Source organism: Sminthopsis crassicaudata, chromosome 1 (assembly GCF_048593235.1).
Source record: "Sminthopsis crassicaudata isolate SCR6 chromosome 1, ASM4859323v1, whole genome shotgun sequence".
NCBI classification, from domain to species: Eukaryota; Metazoa; Chordata; class Mammalia; order Dasyuromorphia; family Dasyuridae; genus Sminthopsis; species Sminthopsis crassicaudata.
This window is the reverse complement of record NC_133617.1, coordinates 396,335,275-396,356,608: the sequence shown is the minus strand read 5'-3', so window position 1 is coordinate 396,356,608 and position 21,334 is coordinate 396,335,275. Positions and strand designations below refer to the sequence as shown.

The following is a 21,334-nucleotide window of genomic DNA, read 5'->3' as shown; positions in this document are numbered from 1 at the left end:
GAAGAAAGAGAGGGGCCTGGGGGAATAGCATAGGTAAGAAAGGAGACTAAGGGACAGAGATCAGAGTCTGAGTGATGATACCCCAAAATAGCACCAAAATTAGCAAGGATGCCAGGAATGTGGGCTTTGGGTTCCAGCTGAGAGATTGTAAGAGCTTGTGGTTTACAGGTTGATAGGAGAACACAGAACACCTGGCATTGAGTTTCCCTGCCCAACCCTCCTTCTCCTCTGAGTCACCTCCTCCCTCCCCAGACCGGTTTTCTGCTTCTGTTAGCAGGAGACTAGTCTGTTATGGTGAAGCAGGGAGGGGTTCTTCAGCCCAGGTAAGAATGCTCTGGAGGTGGGGTGGGAAAACACTAGTCCTGGATGAAATTGAGGGGGTGAAGAGGTGGGTGAGTGGGGAAGGAGTATTAGAGAATAGACTTCTGGATTGGGAGTGAGAAGTTGGAATCACAAGATTTAGAATATTAGAGCCAGATGGGACTTTAGAACAGAAAATAAAATTTTTAGATTTGGGAACACACAGTGTAAGAAATAGAAGCAAAGATATGGCTGGGGATTTTTTTTCAACCAGATCAAAAAGAGTACAAAAAAAGAGTACAAAAACATCACAGAGAACTAGTGGCTGCTAGGAGAGGGAATGGTCCGACCACAAGAGAGTCTATTTCATATCCCTGAAATTGGAGGTGAAGGGAGATGATGGCCCTTAGAAGAGAGGTGTTACAGTGACCAGGGTCCTTATCTTGGGGGTAAGGAGAAATTAATATTATTTGTCAATTCATACCAACAATCACCTTGGGGAGGAAGCACTCACACCCCACTATTGGTACTTTGTGTAAAACCCAGTCCTCCTATTCTAGTTGTAACTATGGATGGAAAGAACCCCAGTGTTAGATGGAAAGAACCTTGGGATAAAAGAGCTGGAAAGGCCTTACAGATAGACAGATAGACTGATCTTTTCAATTTACAAATGGGGCAATTTTTTTGGGAAGAGGAAATAACTTGGCCGAGTTCATACAGCAAGTCTTTCAGAGGACTTGGGACTCATGTCTTTGGATTCTCAACTCAGGACTCTTTCCCCTATAGGGACTGCAGGAGTGCTCAAGACCAGAGGGGAAAAGTTCTCTTTAGTCCAAACCACCACTTTTGGATTAGTTATTCAGAGCTGAGAGGGGGCTGGGTTGAGCTGGGCAGGGCAGGGTAGGGCAGGGCAGGGAGGAAGGTAGCACAAGAATCAGAATGCTTTTGATAGCCTGCTATGAAGAAGTAAGGGTAAAGAAGCCCTTGGGATTGAGAGGAAGGGAAGAACTAAGACCCAGAAAAGGCAACCTGAGTTCTGAAAGGAGCAGAACAAGAGAATAGGAAAGTCTCAGGGTGGGAAGGGGCTCCCAGAGTGTGGAAGAGCTTCCCTCCTCATTGCTTTGCCCAGAGAATCCCTTCCCTTCCTGCCAACATAGGGCACAAGGAGGAAGCTATGGGTCAGGAGAGGTGACTTGGAGTTCGTGATGAAGGGAAATCCAAGAATCCAGCTGTCTCATTGTTTTCACACTCATCGCTGGGGAGGAATTTCTAGAATCTGAAGTGACTCACTTTAATGAATCAGTCAGGAGCAGGTGAGAAGGCTCGACTCACCCCAAATCTCTGAGACACCATGGCCCAAGGATTGGGATTGAGCCTGAGGCAGGGTCACATTGAATGAAGGGTTGGGTGTCAACAAAAAGGAAGCTCAAAATGAGGTCTCTGCTTCCTCCTCCCCTCTCTCCACATTATATCTCCCTGACATTGGAGAGAGATTCCATCAAGGCCCCTGTGGAAGAGCACCAGACCATGTGTGTGCTAAATGGAGACTCGGTAGAATGTAAACTCCTCGAAGGCAATGATTGTTTGGGGGGGACTTGGGGAGGAGGGGTGTGTGTGTGTGTGTGTGTGTGTGTGTGTGTGTGTGTGTGTATGTACCTCCAGCACCTGGCATAATGTTGTGCAAATAGTTGGCAATTAAGAAATGTTTGTTGGGCCCTGGGCTGGAGTCCCAACTTTGTAATTTCCAGCTATGTGTTCTTGTGCAATTCATTTAATACCTATCAGACTCAGTTTCCTATCTGGATGGAAATAATACACTGGGATCTCAAATATATAAAATGAATGAAGTATTACATTAAGTTAGAAATCTACTAGGCCTCTAAATTTAAAGGCTACTAGTTGGTGATCAAAACAAACCAAGTTTAAATGTAAATACTAGCAAAATTATCAGAAAATATTAACTTTTATATAAATGTACATAGGATATATACATCCATATACAACATAAATGAGAAGATAGAGTGGTTCATTCTCATAAATGGTTGTTCAATTCCTTGGGACTTGAAAATATCTTCCTGAATAAGTTGTAAATAAGTTCCTGAAGGTATTTGATACTGACTCTTAGGATTTAACATCTAATATGTATCTTTCATGAACACCCTGTACTTTGAACATAAAATTATACAAGGTGAAGTAATTCTAAAATTCCCATGAAGAGTTTCACGAGACTAGATAAGACTCCACACTTCTTGTTATCAAACTGGGATGTTTGGTTCTTGGAGGAAGTCTCTAAAATATGACCATCTTCCAAACAGCTGTTTAAATATTTTCTAATAAAAATATTGTTTTGAATAGATCTGATTACTAAATACCATGCCAAGTGACTTAGTATATTTGCTTCAGACTCATAGTACTTTGAATACAGACCAATGGTTCCAACAAAGGCTGGTCTTCTTACAAACTTTTGTTCATTGAACCTCCTAGGCCCAATCCGAGAGTGAGGAGCACACATTTTAAGTCTCTATGAAGATTTTCATTATGAAATTATGTCTTCCAGAATCTACTCACATCTGGGCCAGAATGATTTTGTATATATTGGATCTATTGAATTTAATATTTAAATAAGCAGATCAAGATATTGAGATTAACTTGGTTTTCTATAGATAGAGTCACTGAATGTCCTCCAACTGAATCGAGTTGTTCTCACTTGGGTTGGAAAATTGTTTACTCTGTATCAGGTACTTCACTGCCTCAAAAAAAAAAAGATCACATTATAATGGGGGTGATAAAATGCAAATAACTCGGTATGTGCAAAATACATGCAGTATAAATGGAAGTCTCAGAAGGAGAAGGGATGGGGAGAGACAGAGAATAGGAAAATCCTCTTGCAGAAAGTGGGATCACTGTTCTTTTGTAGGATATTGAAGAAACCAAGAGGAAGTAAGGAGAGAGAACATTCCAGACATGGAAGACAGCCAATGAAAAAGTATAAAGCCAAGAGAGGATGTCCTCATTGGTCCCAAAGGTAAGAAGTTGAAAGATAAACATTGATAAGCTAAGAGACATTTTTCTTCCTCAATCTCCTTACCTGTTACCAATACTTAATGAACTGGGATGGTTTCGTTTTGTTTTGTTTTATTATAGATTTTTCTTTTCTTTTCTTTCCAAAATTATTTTATTTAAAGAAATAGAATAAGAAAAAAAGAAAAACAGACAAGAAAATTTAACAAAATGAAACAAAATAAAAGAGAACATTGTCATGTGTCCAGCAGAGTATCAGGGAAGATTCAAAATACATAGTAATACCAGTTCAAGAAAGTATATATATATATATGTATATATATATGTGTGTGTGTGTGTGTGTGTGTGTGTGTGTGTGTATATAGGTAGAATTATATTCACAAGTGTCCATCTTTTCTTTACTTCCTTGTAAACTGTTATTGTGTTCTCTAATGTGCACCTTTTTTTACTTTATTCTTTCTCCCCCTTTTATCTCCACCTTTTCCCCAAGCAGACTGTATTTAAGAAAGGATATGTTTATATATACATATGTAGATATACACATACACACACACATGCACACACACACATACTCCCACACATAGACACATATATCTTTCCTATCCCTTCTGACTCTTTGCTTTAATTCCGCTCCTAATTTGCCTTGCTATTATTTAACCTCCCCCTGCCCATGGATTCCTCCCTTGTCTTCTTTCCTCACCCTTTGCATCCCTGTCCACCTATCTCTCTTCACTTATTTCTTATAGAAATAGATTTTGAAAGGTACTATACTCTTCATAGGACATATATAGTGTTGCCTATTTAATCCATTCCTGATGTTAGTAGGTTTTCTTCCTCCTAATGCCTCTGTATCTATTCTTCCTCTATACCTCATTTGTATGACATAATTCCTATTTTTACCTTATTTTTGCCCCAATCTTTCTTTTTAGCTGTTGTATTATTGATACCAATCTTAAACATATACTATAAATTTCCCATATTAAAAAAATTATTCATGTTGAGTTCCTTGAAATTGATCTTTGACATTGGCTCTTGTATGTTAAATTTTGTATTGTTAGAGTTTGATTGATAGAAAGTTCTGAAAATCTGCAAGTTCATTGAATGTACATTTTTTTCTCATACAATATTACAATATTATTTTTTTGCCTAGTTCTTTTGATTATCAGTAGATATGATTCCAGGACCTATGGTTTTTTTAATTGTGGCTGCTGATAAGTCCTATATAGTTCTAATTGTAGTTCTAGCATATTTCAATTGGGTTTTTTTTCTTGTTTCTTGCAAAATATTCTCTTTGATCTGGTGGTTTCAAAATTTGGCAATAATGTTCCTATTTGTTTTCTAAAAAGGATCTCATTGAGATGGTCATTGGTGGATTTTTTTCTATTTCTACTTTCCCCTTGGGTTCTGTCACTCCAGGACAATTTTCTTGGATTATTATGTCAAGGTTCTTTTTTTGGTCACAACTTTCAGGCAGTCCAATTATTCTTATTTTTTTTCTTCTTGTTCTATTCTCCAGATCTGTCATTTTTCTTATGTTTCATATGCTGTTCTATTTTTTCATTCTTTATCATCTGTTTTGTTATTTCTTGGTCTCATAGTTTCACTGGCTTCCCCTTACCCAATTCTGATTTTCAAAGAGTTATTTTCGTCTTTGAGACTCTATATCTCCTTTTCTAGTTGGTTAACTTTTTTTTTTCCTTAATCTTCTTGGGGGTTTTTTGGATGGTTTTTAGTTAGTTTTTAGTTTTTCCTCAATGTATCTCATTTAACTTCTAAATTCTTTTTTGAGTTCTTCAATATATTCTCTCTGGGCAGGGAGCCATTTCACGTCACTCTTTGGAGTGGAAGCTTTTTTTACTTCAGTGTTCTCTGAATACAAACCCCCAGTCTTGCCCGTTCCCATAATATCTTTCCATGGTGGGGTTCTTTCTTCTTTACTGACTCATTTTTTAAAAATAAGAAGTATTAGTTTAAGCATTTCTAATCCTAGGCAGGAAAAGGGGGGTGTCTCTGACTTCTTTTCAGCTCTCCTCTCTGACCAGGAACCCCAAACCAAGAGCTCCTCCCTCCTGAAAGTTCCCACAGCCAGCTGTCCCTGCCGCGCTGCTTCTGCACTCACCAAGTTCTTTCTCGCCCAGTTAGCCAACTGCGTTTTAGCAGCATAACTGGACTTGGCATTCCTAATTGGCTGAGGTTCACTCAATCTTCCCAGACTCAGACCCCAAGTCAGCCAATAATCCAGGAGGTGAAAGTCTCTGTGGTTTCTGCTAAGGTTCCCACCACACCCAGCTGGGCCCAAGGATTCTCCACTTGCTGTTTCTGTGGAACTAGCCCCAGATACTTGCATTTCACACAGGTTAATCCCAGCCAGGGTTTTTCTTGGGATTTCTCTGGTCTTTCTTCAGATCTCCTTGGGTTATATCAGGAGGACCCCTGTTCTACCCCAAGTCTTCTTGATTTTTCACAAGTCTATCTTCTCCCTGAGACACATATTTGTTCTATTTATGGGGGAACTCAGAAGAGCTTAAAATTTACCATTCCATTCCACCGTCTTCTTGGAATCATCCCTAATGAACTGGTTTCAGAACAGATAGTTCCTGAGTAATATATAGGTTTGGGGGGGTGGGTTTTTGTCCCTAGCGCATTTTCTTTATTGGATTGAAATGTTGGATGATCTATTGCCCTCTCAAAGTAACACCTTTGAAATAATATTTCCTTGAGCAATATGAGACCATGATATTTATAAAATGAGAATGATATTGCCTTGTTCAACTTCATGGGGCTATTGTGTGAAAAGCACTTCTTTAAGGTCCATGAAGTCAGTCCTAGATCTCACAGAAATTTTGTATTTTTCTCAGTACGTAGCCCTTCACGATGCTCTGTACACTATGTACACCTTTTAAATAGGTGTTTAATAAATGTTTAATTTGAATGCTTTGAGAAAGGCAGTTTATGGTATGATAGTGGAGAGAGGAGGGAAAGAACCGACATTGATGTCAGGAAACCTGAAACTGAATCTAGACTCTGACATTGAATGGCTGTTCAAACATAGGCAAATCACTGATCTTGTTGACTTACCTATCTCTGTAAACCAACAAATACTAAAAAATTATAAAATGATCATTAATATCATCAAGGACCCTAACCCTAAAGCCTTGAAGGATAGGACTAATTAACCAGTCAAATTATATGAGCCAATAAGTTTTTAGAGTTTGAAGAGACTTAGACACCTAACCAATTTTAACCTGGGATCCATGGATGGGTTTCAAAAGGTTGTGAAGCAGCATGAGGAGAAAATTCTACATTTTTATTTTCACTATAAATATTTTTCTTTGTGATCAAATGTATTTCATTTTGTACTTTAAAAAAGTTATTCAGAAAAAAGTAGGTTTCACAGGACTACCAAACAAGTTTTCTGTGACACAAGAAAAACTTCCTTGAGAAATCATCTAGAACCCCAATCTCCAGAATGCCATTATTCTTCTGCCTGCAGTATGCATATAATCTCCATTGACACCCCAAAGTCAGAGTCCCCATTGATTTTGCCTGATTGATTAGTGACAAAACTGAGATAGAATCCTAGTATAGTGCAACTCTTCCCTGTGTTCCATAATAATAATGTAGCTTATTTTAGGACAGAGAACAATAGTCCTCTCAACTCCATCCCTTATACATTTAATTCCTATATACGCCATCGGGCATTATATTGATATATAATTAATAATTAATAACCTCAATTAATAACCAGGAGCTAGGGACCAGAATCTTGGGAGGGATAGTTGCCTAAAACTGGCATTGGGGAAAGAGCTTGGGGTTGGAAGAACTGAGTGAGATCCTAGCTCCATCACTCAGTAGTTATGGGACCAAAGAAAATCACTTCATCCCTCTAAGTTTCAATTTCTTTCTTTGTAAAACGGGGATAATGATTTTTTTTCCTACTTCTCTTACAGGTTATTGTGAGAAAGCACGCTCTAAATTATAAAGTGTTGTATAATTATGAACTATGACAGTGATGAGAACTCCAATGGTGGGGATCTGGGAGGAGAAGGCATGGTTCCCTGAAGATACAAGGAGCTTTAAGACACTTGTTAGGGATCAGAAGATAAGACACTGAGGCCTAGTGTCCTTTTTTGGAACACTCTTTTAGGTCCTTTTGGCCTAGAAAGCCAAGAAGAAAGTCATAGAATCATAGAAAGTCAGAGCTGAGAAGGACCTTAGAACAAAGAACATCAGATAGAAGGGATTTTAACATGTAGAATGGCAGAGCTAGAAAGGATTTAGATTACAGAATGATAGAGTTAGAAAAGACCTTAAAACATAGAATGTGGAATTTCAGAGCTGTAAGGAAATTTAGAACAAAGAACATAGAATATCAGATTTGGAAGGGACCTTAGACCATAGAATATCAGAGATAAGTGACCTTAGAACTCAGAATGAAGAATTCCATAATTAGAAGAAACCTTAGACTATAGAATGTGAGAGGTAGAAAGGACAACATAGAACTTAGAACAAAAAAACACAGAACATCAAATATTTAAGAGATCTTAGATCATAGAATGTCAGATTTGGAAAAGACCTTAAAAATAATCTAGTCTAGGTGACACAGTAGATAGAATACCTGCCCTGAAGTCAGGAGGACCTAAATTCGAATCTGGTCTCAGACACTTAACACTTCCTAACAATGTGACCCTGGGCAAATCATGTAACCCAATTGCCTCAGCAAAATATAAATAAATAAACAAACAAATAAATAGCATTAATAATAATAATAATCTAATCTAACATATTTATTTTAAAGATGAGGAAAATGAAGCTGAGAGGAAAGGAATTTGCCCATTTGATTAGTGACAAAACAAAACTGATTAGTGACAAGAACCTAGTATAGTCCAACTATTCCTTATGTTCCATAATATTTCTGGACATTGGGACTTGTTGATCTGGATTCAAGGAGAATCTTGGTGGCCTTGGAAGTGCCCCCTTAAAGATAATGAAAAAGATATTTCTGTTATGGTCCCAGGTCAGGAAAACAGAAAGCTTGGGTAGAAGAAGAATCCCAGAATAGGTGAATAAAAAATTTATTGAAATTAGAGGAATAAATAGAATTAGATACATGAAAGTGTATACATGAAATAACTATAAAAATTATCAGTTAACATTCAAACATAAGCTTTCTTGAGCCTTATAGTCTTCTTCCCTCACCCCTCTCTACCCAACCATAGTGTGAGATGGAGGCAGCTCTGGGTCACCGGCCAGCCGAGATAGGGCCCAGGAGTTCAGGCTCATCACTTCCTATCCATAACCCTGCTTTCTCCCAAGGCTCTAGGGAAGGTCAGGAGAGAGAGTGCCTAATCCCCTAGAAAGAAGATACAGGCCCAGGGGAAAGCTAATTGGCAGTGGAGCTGAGGCATGAGGCTGGCTGGGCACCTGAACTCTGCCATCCTTCAGAGGTAGGTCGTGTTAAGACAAACGCAACAAGAAGTCAAAGATCCAGGTGTCTAGCTGAGCCTGCAGCTGGTCCCCGGGTCCCAGACCCATCTCCCACCCTTAAGAGGGCTGTGGCCTGTAACCTCGCCCATCCCTGCCCTCCCCAGGCCTGACTCCATCGCCGTCTCCCCGTGGCTGTCCTCGGAATTGTGCCCCTTGCACTACCCTTTGGATCCAGGCCTGGTGAGCAGTGAGGCTGATGTAGACCCCAGGCCGGTTGCGCTCAGCACAGCCCTCTCCCCAGCTGATGATGCCGGCAAGAAGCCAGGACCCGTTCACCTGGCACATCAAGGGGCCCCCCGAGTCACCCTGTAGGGATGGAGAAAAGTTGCATACATTTAGAAGGTGAAAGGACGACCATCTGGAGTAGAACCTAGTAAACTGAGTGTTCCAGGCCATTAAAATATCTGGCTCTGGGGCCTAGTCACCTTTCCTTCCCTCAGCCCTACTAAAATACTCTGAGATTAGTAACAAGAACAGCTAAGTAATCACTATAGTATCTAAAGAAAATTAGATGGGAGACCATTTTTAAAATTCACAAAACTCAAACTTTCTAGTCTTACAATACACTAAGACCCCTTTATGGGTTTTATCACTTGGCTAAACTGGCCTGCTCTGGTCCGGTAGCCTCTTGCCCCTGAAGTGACACATGGGAGAAGTTCAGGAGGCTAGTGCTGGCCACTAAGGACAGAGCCTGGGAGGTCTGTCTGTAATTGCTTCTGAGAGAGAAATCTGATTGTCTCTGGGGTTGTCTTGCCAACAGGAGTGAGCCAGGCCACAGAAGAGCACCACCTGATCCCTGGGAGAATTCATTATCCCTGTGTGTCCACAATGGCACCATCTAGCAGGCTTCGGGTTTGGGGTGGGGGAAAAGAAAGCTGCCTCTAGGAGGGACCAGTCACCTGCCCTAGCAACAGAGCTTACCAGACATGCATCCTTCTTGCCTTCCAGGTAGCCAGCACACAGCATGTCTGAGGTGATGGCCTCCTGTCCTGCACCCCGCCAGTAAAGGCGACTGCATGTTTCAGAAGAGATGATGGGAACTTTCAACTTCTGCAAAGTCTGGGGATATGGCAAGGGAACTAAGAGGAAAAAGGGGAAAGGAAAAAGTGAGTCAGGCTCATTGAGAAATACTCCCACCTCGTCTTCTCCATCCCTAGCAGTTCTTAGAAGCCCTTGCTTTTCCTCTTCTCTATCAGGACAATAAGTGGTTCATACATATCCCTCAGCAACAGGGTCTCTACCTCAGGTTCTTATCACTGATGATGGGAACAGACTCCCTGCTAGCAACTTCAGAATTTAAGGCTATTCTTGATGCCCCATTGTAGACTCAGAATCTTGATTTGTCTATTTCATTTTTTTCCATCTTGTTTTCTCCCTATATCTGGTACTAGACCTGAATGTCTTTCCTTTCCTCTGTGTCTTCTAGTCTGTGTCCATATCTCTTCCTTGGCAGCTGATTCCAGGTGGATTGTATTTACATTCTAACCCTTTGTGCAGTTCCCTGAAGGAAGTCTTTTTAACTTAATTTGATGGAGAGATGACACAAAACTATGACAAACAGAAATGGTCTGCCCTGGTAACACAAGACGTAAAAGGAGTATGATTATGTGCTTTTCAAATATAAGAAGGATTATTATAGGGAACAGAGGGATGGAGAGGATTAAGGACTAACTTAAATTGTTTGGCCCTAAAAATCAGAACAGTAGCTACGTGACACAGTGGATAAACCACCAGGCCTGAAGTCAGGAAAATCTGACTTCAAATACTGCCTCAGATACTTGCTATCTGTGTGACCTTGGCCAAGTCATTTAAACCTATTTGCCTCAGTTTCCTCATTCGTAAAGTGATATGAAGAAAGAAATAGTAAACTACTCCAGTACCTTTACAAGAAAAGGGGTCACAATAGTCAGACATGACTGAAAAATGATTTAAAAACAACAGCAAAAAAGATCAGACCTAGAAAGAATGAGTGGCAGTGCAATAGCTTTTTTTCCATTCCTGGAGATCTTACTTAAGACTAAAAGGCCTGAAAGATGGCTTCCATATAAACCATTCTATCATTTTGCCATAACATTTAAAAGCAAGGATATAAAGTAGATTTCCCACATTTTTGCTTCTCTCAACCTAACACACTTTGGTTTAAAAAGGCTGCTTCCCACTTACTCTCCAGAAGGAGAGGCAGAAAGAAAAAGAGAAAGAAACAGCTAAAATGTCTTGGTGATAAGCTCAGTGCCTGGACAATTGTAAAATTGAAATCTGTTTGGGATACAAATCTGTGCAGGCCCTAATTATTGTTAGCCACTTAAAATCACTTTATTATTCTGGGAAGGACTGATTTCCTAAAACCAGAACTTTAACTGCTTCCCTACCTCTAGATCAGAACCAACACTGAAACCCATGTGGAAATGAATTACAACATGTCTCCTTATATCCTTTGTGTGTGTCTAGACCAGTGGCTTTGAATACTATCAAGAAACCTTGTATTTAGGTCAACTGAATATGGGGCTCTCTGGTCCTTGAAATCTTGACATTCTGCAATATTTAAGTCTGTCTTTGCTTCTTTGTCTCCTCACATCTTTCCCCCCCCCCCCCCCAGGCTGGGGTTAAGTGACTTGCCCAGGGTCACACAGCTAGGAAGTGTTAAGTGTCTGAGACCACATTTGAACTCGGGTCCTCCTGAATTCAGGGCTGGTGCTCTATCCACTGCGCCACCTAGCTGCCCCCTCCTCACATCTTTTAAATAATCACATAAGTTTAGAGTGGGAAACATTCCTAAAGGTCATCTAATCCATACCCTGCTTGAAGCATAAACCATTTTAGCAATATCTCTAACAAGCAATCATTTCAAGTCCCCTTAAAGACCTTCAGTGATGAAAAATTTCCTACATCACTCCCCTCAAGGCAGCCTCTTCTACTTTGTCACAATTTCCATTGTCAGGGAAGTTTCCCTTAAAATTAAGTTAAAATCTTTTGTAAGTTCCACTTATTGTTCCCAGTTCTGTTCTCTAAAGCCAAGCAGACTGGCTATAAGTCTTTTTCCATATTGCAATCCTCAAAATACCAGAGGGCAATTATCATATTCTTCGCTAGTCTTTTCAAACATTCCCAGTTCCTCTAAGCACTCTCATACATGGTGAGTAATGTCTTCAATCTCCTATTTACACTTCCCAGGGTAAGCTTTAGCTTGTCCAAGTCCTTCTTATAATGAAATCCAGAATTAAAACCTACTCTGGAGACAATATGACCAAGGCAGGAAAGAATAGCTTTGGAACCATCTCCTGCTTTTTTCTCTGCCTCCAGGCATCCATAGCTCCCTGTAAAAGCTTCCCTTTTCTCCTTTAAGTGAACATGGGTGTTTCATGGGGGCTCTCACCTCCATCTCCAATGCTGCCCCAGCCAGCAATCCAACAGGAGGTACCAGGAAGGAATTTCACAGTGCTGTCAGGCAAGCAAATGGGCAGGACACGCTCAGAGAATTTGATGGAGTGATCAAGGCGTACCAAGGCAATGTCCCCTCGGTTGCTCTCCCGCCAAATGTATTTAGGGTGAGGCAGTGCCCAAGCCATGCCCACTTGTGTGGCCCGAGGACCAGGGTTTCCCAGCTGCCAGGCCCCCAGAAGCACGGAAAATTGAGATGGCTCCACAGAACTGGAAAAAGAAAAATAGTTGGTTCAGAACTAGTAAGGATACCTGGGGTCTTGGTGAGAGGGGAAAGGTTGGGGACGGCTCTGAAGGGACAACAGGACAAAATTCTTAGTTCTCAGAGAGGTGAGACAGGACTAACATAAGGAAAGCCTTCAAACAAGTTACATTCTAGAATAAAAGGAGCCACCTCAGAGTATTCTTCCTCCTTAAAAGCCTTTAAGAGAATGAAGGATGACTACTGGTCAGGAGTGATGTAGAGAGGATTATTGTCAGGTACTAGTTGGACCAGTACTCTCTCCTCTCCCCATCCCCTGCCCTCAATGGAAGCAGTATGCTCAAGTTCTTGGAGTACTGGAGTCTGGGAATAGAGGAAGGGTTTTTAAGGAAGGAGGTGGGGACAAGGAATGTGCTTCCTAGGAGAAAGAAATATAGGAGACAGGATGCCAAAGCATAAAAGAAGTTGTATAGTATAATGAAAAAAATCCCTGGATTTGGAGTGGAAGACCTTTAGTTTATATCTCAAGCCTGCTACTTACTATCTGTATGACTTTGGACAAGCCACTTAACCCTCTTCTTAAGCTCTTCGTCTGTAAAATGAAGGTAATCTCAAAGGTGCCTTCTAATTCTAAGTATCCTATGTTCTGAGGGAGAACAAGAAGACAGATATTTGGGTTCTAGGGCAAAAAGGCATGAAGAACAGGATCCTGGATTCCAGCAAAAAAGGTTAAGTGATCTCTTAGGGTCTGAGGGAAGACAGAGGAAGATGATTCTAGGATAAATAGGTCTGGATCCCAGGATACCTGTAAAAGAGCCAGATAGAATAGGGGAGAGTGTACTGTATTTGAAGTAACAAAGATCTGAATTCAAATCCTGCCTCAAATACAAGTCACAACTCAGCCTCAGTTTCCTTCTGTATGAAAAGAGGATAAGAGAAGCATATAATTCATAAGAGTTGTTATGAGAACCAAATCAAATGAAGTAATATTGTAAAGTTCTTTATAAACCTTAAAATTATTTTTTAAATGCTAGCTATAATAACTAATAGTTGTATTTATTAGGAAAAGGAGAGATCTTGGAGATAGAATGACTGGTTTCTGGAGAGGAGAGGGATAGGAAGAAAACATACTCCTTGAAGCAATGGGCAGCTGTGACTACCCATCTGTTGGTGATCAGGGAGCCGGCACAGTGATGAGTCCCGTTCTTCTGGATGCTGACAATCCACGGCCATTCAGCCTCCAAGGCATTCTCACCTCCTACGATTCGGTTTAGCTGCTGAGGTTTTCCACAGGCTAGAGGGAAAGAGGGAAATTAGAATTCTTTTCTCTTCACTAGCTACTATTCCCTAACCTCCATCCTTCTCTCTGAGCTTTTCTTGATCTCTTCCATCCTGTAACAAGAATCCCTTTTTCCCTTAGAGAAAGTTTAGGTGCCTGGAATCAGGGCAAGTCATTTAACTTCTACCTCAGTTTTTTCAACTTCAAAATGGGGATAATAGCATCTTCCTCACAAAATTGTTATGAGAATCAATTAAGAGTTATGTGTATAGTGTTTAGTATAATACCTAGAACATAGAAGCTACTATATAAATACTTCTCTTTCTTTCCATCCCAACCCTCCCCATTCTACCTCATTTTCATCTCCCTCTCTCTTTTTTCTACATTTTCACTTTTCTCAAACTTTCTTTTTTTCTCAAACTTTCTTGATCTTTCCACTTGATCTGCTATCTTCTATTTCTTCCTTTCCTTCTCTTCCCATTCATGGAGATATCTGGATATTTTCTACTCACCTGGCATCTCAGCAGCTTTTAAAGTGACTAGAAGGAAAAAAAAAAAAAAGGTCAGGATGACTGAACAGAAAGGGGTCAGTGGCTCTAAACCCATGCATATTGTCCCAAAGGCAGGCTCATCCCCATGTTCCTCCCCATTCTGAGAAGCCCCTCGGGGCCCAAAGGGCAGGAATCTACTGAGAACTATTGCTTGGAGGATGAAAGGAAAATATCCCTGTTCTCCTACACCTCTGTACCTCCAAGTACTTCTCTGTCCATTCTCTCTCTACCTACCAAACCTTTGAATCTACAGGTTGTTCAGTTCAATGATTACAGGCTCTCTGAAAGGATTCAGAGATGGATGCAAGGAGAATCAGAAGCAAGGAAACCATCCCTCCTGACCTTCCTCCTATGTCTGAGTCTCCAGCATAGACTTTTTTAAACTGCCAACATTTATTCTCTTTACCTTAGCTGTCCCCTGGAACAGTATAGTATCTCTCTAGAATTTTAATAATCCATTTCCTCTGGCTGAGTCTGCCTAATGTACCTCTTCAGAATCTCTACCCTCTTTCAGATGGAAGTTGGGACAAGAACAAGATGAGAAAAAAAAGTGGGAGTTCTGTGAAAATAGAAGAAGAAGCAATAGAGGGACATTACAGAAAGGTGGATATGTCAAAACAGAGACAGAGACACTGACAGATTCATTGACTCATAAGATGTCATAGTTGGAAGGGACCCAAGGAGGGGAAATGTCTCATGCAAGGTCATATATTGAGTCAACAGCAGAGCCAGAACTAAGTGCCAGGGCTTTTGACTCCTGGACCACAGCTGCAAACACACACACACACACATACATATACACAATTAGAGCTAGAAAGAATAATAAAATTAAAGATAACATGAAACTGAAATGCAAAGACATAGAAAAATAAAACAGACACCAGAGTGAAAAGAGAATAAGAAAAATAAATAAAAATTAAATTAAAAATAGAAGAGAAAAGAGGAGCAAAGAAAAGGGAGAGAAAGAGGAATAAAAGGAATGAGAGATAGTCTGAAATGGGACATTGAGGTAGAAGGCTATGAAGTTGAAACTGGAGCTAGGGCTCTCAAAGGAAAAAGAGGAAAATGTTGCAGAAAGAGAGGAGGAAGGTGACATAGGGGAGGTCAGAGAGAAGTGGCAAGTCTAGCCTAGGGAACCCTGCTCAGTAACTCACCTGAATGTATCAGGAGCAACAGGAAGGCCAAAAACCTGAACCAGCCCGGGGAGTTGCTGGAAAATCCCATGGTTAATAGAGGAAGGAGGGCTCAGGGCCCTGGCACCAGGATGACAGGAGCTGTTTGTTCCAGTCAGTTCCAGACTGAGTGTGTGGCCTGGCTTGTAGGCCCTAGGTTTTTATCTGTGGAGAAGGTGGAATGCTGTTAGACCAGTTGACTCAATGTCTTCTTGGTTAAGGCCCTGTCCCAAGGCTGTGGGTCATTAATGTGGCCTTGGGCAGAACCAGCTTCCTCCACCTGCCTCAGGCCCATGGAATGGTTGGCTTTGGGGCAAGTTCCCTGGCCTTGGAGAGGAGAAGCAAAGGCCAAAAAAGTTTAAGGTTAGGACCTTAAAACCCAGAAGGTCAAAGTAGAACAGGGCCTTAGAGGGTAAAACAGAAAGTCAGAGCTGGAAGGAACCTTAGAACTCCAAGCCAGAAGGGGACTTTGAAATGTTAAACCTGTAAGCAGCTTTTCCTGATCCCCCTGATGTTCTCACTGGGTTATTATCACCAATTAATCATATATATGCATATGTGCTTTTATATATATATGTGTGTGTATATATACATATATATTATATATCTTATATATATACACACATATATATTATACATCATATAATATTATATATTATATACATATATATTATATATCTCATATACATACATGTATATATTTATACATATGTGTGTATGTCTTGTGGTTATTTTTTCTTTTGTCTTCCCATTTAGATTGTGAGATCTTTGAGAGAAAATAATGTTTTCTGTCTTCCTTTGTGATCTTATTGCTTGGTACAATGCTTACCACATAGTAGACAATAATAATCATAACAAGTATATACCCACACTCTCTGTCTTTGTCTCTCTGTCTCTCTCTCTCTGTGTCTCCATCTCTGATTCTGTCTCTTTCTCTTCTTCTCTCTTTCTCTTCTCTCTCTCTCTCTCTTTCTTTCTTCTCCCCCAGTCTCTTTTTCTCTCTCCCCCCTTCTGTCTAAATCTCTTTCTCTCTCTCTCACTTCCCTTCTCTCTCTGTGTCTCTCCCTTTTTTTCCTCTCTCTCTTTCTTCCTCACTCTCTCACACATATACACACACTCTTTCAGGTTTAAAGAGTGTTTTACAAATATTATCTCATTTTATTCTCACAACAACCATGAGAGGTAGGTCTATTATTAACCCTTTTTGCATATGGGGAAACTGAGGCCAAAAGAAATGACTTGCTCACATTGCTAGTAAATATCTCAGCCTAGAATTGAGATCAGATCTTCTTGACTTCAGGTTCAGGGTTTTATCCACTGTACCCAGCCATTTTACAATGCTGAATAAATGTTCACTAACTTGATTTGAGAAAAGAGTTCATTCAGTTCAAAGCTTCTTAAAATGTGGATTCTGACCACATAAATTGAATGTGGGTGTCATGAAATTATGATATATTATTAGTAAATGTTTGATTTATATACCTATTTTACATACCTATATACCCCAAGTCATGTAAAAATTTCTCAGGTAAAAAGGGATCACAAGTGGGGGAAAATTTAAGAAGCCCTGATCTAGTTGGAGAGTTTTTAACCCTTTTTGTGTCATGGATTCTTTTGACAATTTAGTCAAGTCTATGGATTTCTTCTCAGAATAATATTTTTATATGCATAAAAGAAAATAGGATTACAAATGAAACAATTATATTAAAATATAGTTATCAAAATATAAAAAAGAAATTCATGAACCCCAGATTAAGAACCCCCTAATTTAGACCCAAACCCCATTTGAGAAGGACATAAAAAGGAACTTGAGTGTCAGAGAGGGAAGGATTTGCCAAAGTTCAAACAGGGCAAAGCCAGGGCCAGAGCCCAGTCAGATTAATTACTGAAAGAGTCTTTAGTGATCCTTCTGATTAACACGCTTGTTTTACAGATGGGGAAACTGAGGCTTACAATAATAAGTGGTTTGGCCCATGATCCATGTTACTAGAGACAGAACCCTATAATCATAGATTTAGAGCTGGAAGGGATTCCACAAAGTCCTATGTGAACTTCCTTGATCTACAGGTAAGGAAACAAGTCTAGAAAGTAGAAGTGTATTGCTCACAAAGGTCATAAACCTCAAAGGAAGGATTTGAACTCACCTCCTCTATAGCCAATAATCTTTCCAACATATCATAGTGAGTCAAGTGGAAGAGGGAGAATATCTTCTGGCTCTCTGGATCCACCTTACCACAGTATCTCCCAGAAAATGATTAGAATTCCATTAGCTCCTATCCTATCCTGTAACAATCTCACTATGTACAGAAAGGATTCAAGGAGAGGGATGTTAGAGAGATTAGCTAGTACCAGAAAAAAAAGAAAAAAGAAAAAAAAAAGTGATCCAGCAAAGGCTGGAGGGCAGATGCTTGAGTCTAAGAATCACAGAATATCTGAGTTAGAAGAGATTTTAGAGGCTCTCTAGGTCAACACATACCTAAACAAGAATTCACCCTAAAAGCTTTCTGACAAATGGCTACTCAGCTTTTGCTTGTCTAATGAGGGGATGGCACTCCCTACTTCAGGCAATTCACTGCAGTTTGGGATAGCTCCGGTCCTTCCAAAAAGTTTCCTTATTTATCAAACTTCAGTCTATCTCTACAATTTCCATCAATTGTTCCTAGTTCTGTTCTATAAGGATCAAACAAAACAAGTCAAATCCCTCTACCATGTGGCTACTTTTCAAATTCTTAAAGACAAAGATAAATCTTCTCTTCTCCAGGCTGAACATTCCCAGTTCCTTCACCAGTCAACAGACATTTATTACTTCCATTCTTTGTGCCAGGCATTGTGTTAAGTGCTAGGGATAGAAAGGAATGTGGTCCCTGCCCTCAAGAAGCTCATGTTCGAATGGAGGAGACCAACATGCAAACCACGGTAAATGGGAAGTGATCTCAGGAAGAAAGTACTGGTGGCAGAAAATGGAAAGGGACATGAAAGGAAGGGCCATGAAAGGTCAATAGTAAAAGGTAAGAGTTGAGCTTAGTGTTGAGCCAATAACCTTATGACATGATCTGTAAGCCCTTCTTATGGGTTGTTCTCCAAAAGGTGATTCCTTCTGCAGACCTTGCAAAGACCAAGAAACCAAGAAACTGTCTTTGGGGGAGGAATGAAAGTTCCTGGAGAAATGTTTCATTTTTGTCTTCATATCTCCATTATTTGGCCCACTGTCCAGAACATAGTAGGTACTTAATGAATGCTTGATTGATCAGTGATGAGTGATATTATCACCTTCCCTAGTTCCCTAAATTCAGCCTAAGAAATGGCATTTGGCATTTTGTTTTTGTTTTTTTAAATTGACACATATCATAATATCCATAATGAGCTCTGAATTCCACTAGGACATTTTTTCAGTTGAATTTCTCTCTAGTAATGCCTCCCCTTACTTATGCTTGTAAAGTTAATAAGTGTAAGACTTTACATTTATGCATATTGAATTTAATCTGACTAGATTTGGCATCAAATTCTAGCCTGAAACAATCCTTTTAGATCTTTGTTATGCAATATATTAACTATTCCTTCTGGCTTTGTACTACCTATAGACACCTTTCACAAAGGAGAAAGAGACAAGAGCCTGGAGTAAGGTCTAAAAAATAGGAGGAATAAAGTAGGTGTGTGTCCATGTATGCAAGCACACATGTGTGCAAGGAGTGATGGCTTCTGAGACATAGAGGCAGGGGCTGGGATAGGGTTAGGTCTGACCTCTAACGGCCCCTTGGCCTCTGGTGGCCAGAGTCCTATGTGACTCAGTCTCAGTGGACTTGACCCAACCCTTAGCTCTGGAATCCCGTTAGCCCACTTCCCAGAAAGCTGTGATTCAGGTCCCCCAACTTCCAAAACTCAGCCCACAGGAGAAAAGCCAGGGCCACCTCCTGGTTGGCAGGACATCTTCTCCAGAGTTTGAACACCTTCCCAGAAGTGACCCAACTGGTCTCCTTCCTGTTGTTATTGCTCTAGGTGTGCAGGGGTGGAGCTTGGACCAATCATTTGCCAGGTTCTGAGGAGTCACTTATTCCTCAACCTCTTAGAGTGGGAGGGGGAGTGGGAGAAGAGACTAAGAAGCTATGATAAGTCAGAAACTACAGTGGGGGAGGGCACTGAACCTAGGTAATGCTAGGAAAGTCGGGGGTAATGGAGGCCTGTGGGCAAGGTCCAGACCACAATGATGTCCTCAACTCTTGGGACAATGAGATGGTCATGGTGAATTAAGCATTTATATAGCACCAACTGTGTGTTGAGGTGCCGAGCTTGCTGAGCACTTTATGATTACCTGATTTGAGCCTCATTACAACACTGGGACATAGATGCTGTGATTTTCCCAATTTTATAAACTCTTTGGCAAACAGAAGTTAAATTGCTTGCCCGGAGTCATACAGTAAGTAGATTTGAACTCAGGTCTTTTTGATTCCAGGCAAGTACATTTACCAGCAGCAGCCTCTTAGCTGTAGTTTGGAAAGTTTGAGTGTGGAATCGGAAAGCAAGGATTGGGAATCATGAGGGAAGAAAGAATTGGAAGCCCCTTTCCCACTTTGGACATTAGTCTAGGAGAGACAGCCATGATATAGCAGAAAGCTCATTATATAATAGAAAATTCCTTATTCCCTGACCAAGGTATCAGAAGATTTGGTCTTGAATGTTAATCGAGCCACTAATTTTCTGTGATCCTGAGCAAGTAATTGCCCATCCCTGGTCCTGATCTTCCCTCCTGCCAAATGAAAGGATTGAGCTCCATGCCTTGAGCCCTTCCCAGTACTGTTTCTAAGATTTCTCAAACCTGCAAAACATATCCCTCCAAGGGTCAAAGGGCTTACTTGTTATGATCTCATTTGTATGATCTCAGCGCTAATCAGTGAGGAGGAAGGAAGGAGGGAGGAACGTAATTAGGGGGAAATTGGGGATGGTTTGGGCTTTGTGTTGTGTCTGCTGTGAGCTCAGGTTGGAGGTTTTTCCCCAATAGGGTTTACCAGTAACCAGTCGGCTGTGACCAAATGGGCGGGAGAAACTTATGGTCCAATTTGTGGCAGGATCTGTCCTTTGACTAACCTTTTCCATCCTCAGACAGATAGAGAGGCAGACAGCCAGATAGACAGAGAACAGACTTTTCGGGCGAGGAGAGGAAAAGAGAGCCGTTCCATTCTTTTAAAGTTTGTGTCCCAGATGCTTGCTTTCTGCACCTACTTTTTTATCCACAAAAGCACTGGAATTCAATGTGTAGGGTGCAGATCCTATGAACCTTAAATAAATCACTCATTTGTTTGTTCCTCAGTTTCCTCATCTGTAAAATTTTAACAATTTACTAATATGAAAATGAGATCATATAGATAAAACCCTTGAGAACCATAAGCTAAGACAAACAAACAGCAAAGGTAAAAAGGAAATTCTACCATTAATTTGCTGCATAAAGTTATACAAATCTCTAACTAGGCTTCAGTTTCTTTATCTATGAGAATATTTGGACTAATATTGATCTTTACAACCATTTGAGATCTCACATTTTTTGTTTCCTTCCAGACATTTAAGTGTTTGCCATCACTCCCACCTCCAAACCCATATGAACCCCCAGGACCCTACCTCATTTCTAACCCTATTATCTCCTTCCCACTCATAACCCTAAGCAACTCCTTTCTCTAATAGGCCTTCATTCCAGATTCTAGGCAAACTAAAGTGGGGATGAATGAGGCAGGCAGCTACCCAGAAATGGAGCAGGTTCTGGGGCAGGATAGCCTTGAAATAATAGATAAGGAATCTTGCCCAAAGGGATAGTAGAAAGGAGGAAGATAGGGAATTGTCCAGAAATAGTTGAAAAGAGTAAGAGGGAATTGTGGAGAAAATTCTCAGAAGCAGC

At 40.5% G+C, this 21,334-nt stretch overlaps 2 protein-coding genes across 2 annotated transcripts in view; one reads left to right on the top strand and one right to left on the bottom strand.

The window, feature by feature from the left end:
* Positions 1 to 224: 224 nt before the first annotated feature.
* The window catches only part of LOC141549863 (serine protease 27-like), a 98,859-nt gene continuing 77,749 nt past the window's right edge, over positions 225 to 21,334 (top strand). The window contains exons 1-2 of the mRNA XM_074279862.1: positions 225 to 323; positions 3,218 to 3,325. The gene's annotated coding sequence lies outside the window, so the exon portion shown is untranslated. The remainder of the gene's footprint in view (positions 324 to 3,217; positions 3,326 to 21,334) is intronic.
* On the bottom strand, positions 8,381 to 15,595 carry LOC141549860 (brain-specific serine protease 4-like). Its single transcript, XM_074279850.1, has 6 exons — positions 15,433 to 15,595; positions 14,240 to 14,266; positions 13,580 to 13,742; positions 12,182 to 12,456; positions 9,730 to 9,887; positions 8,381 to 9,114 (listed from the first exon to the last, which is right to left on the bottom strand). The coding sequence occupies exons 1-6, from the start codon at positions 15,500 to 15,502 to the stop codon at positions 8,866 to 8,868; spliced, it is 942 nt and encodes a 313-aa protein (XP_074135951.1). The 5' UTR covers positions 15,503 to 15,595; the 3' UTR covers positions 8,381 to 8,865.

Bases quoted from the DNA above. Each gene is read 5' to 3' on its own strand.
- LOC141549860 (XM_074279850.1), bottom strand. From the start codon at position 15,502: ATGGGATTTTCCAGCAACTCCCCGGGCTGGTTCAGGTTTTTGGCCTTC. The intron at 14,267-15,432 runs GTGAGTTACTGA...TTTTCCTTCTAG, and splicing joins GTTGCTCCTGATACATTCAG to TCACTTTAAAAGCTGCTGAG. The intron at 12,457-13,579 runs GTATGTTTTCTT...TTCTTTTTCCAG, and splicing joins GCTGCCCATTGCTTCAAGGA to TTCTGTGGAGCCATCTCAAT.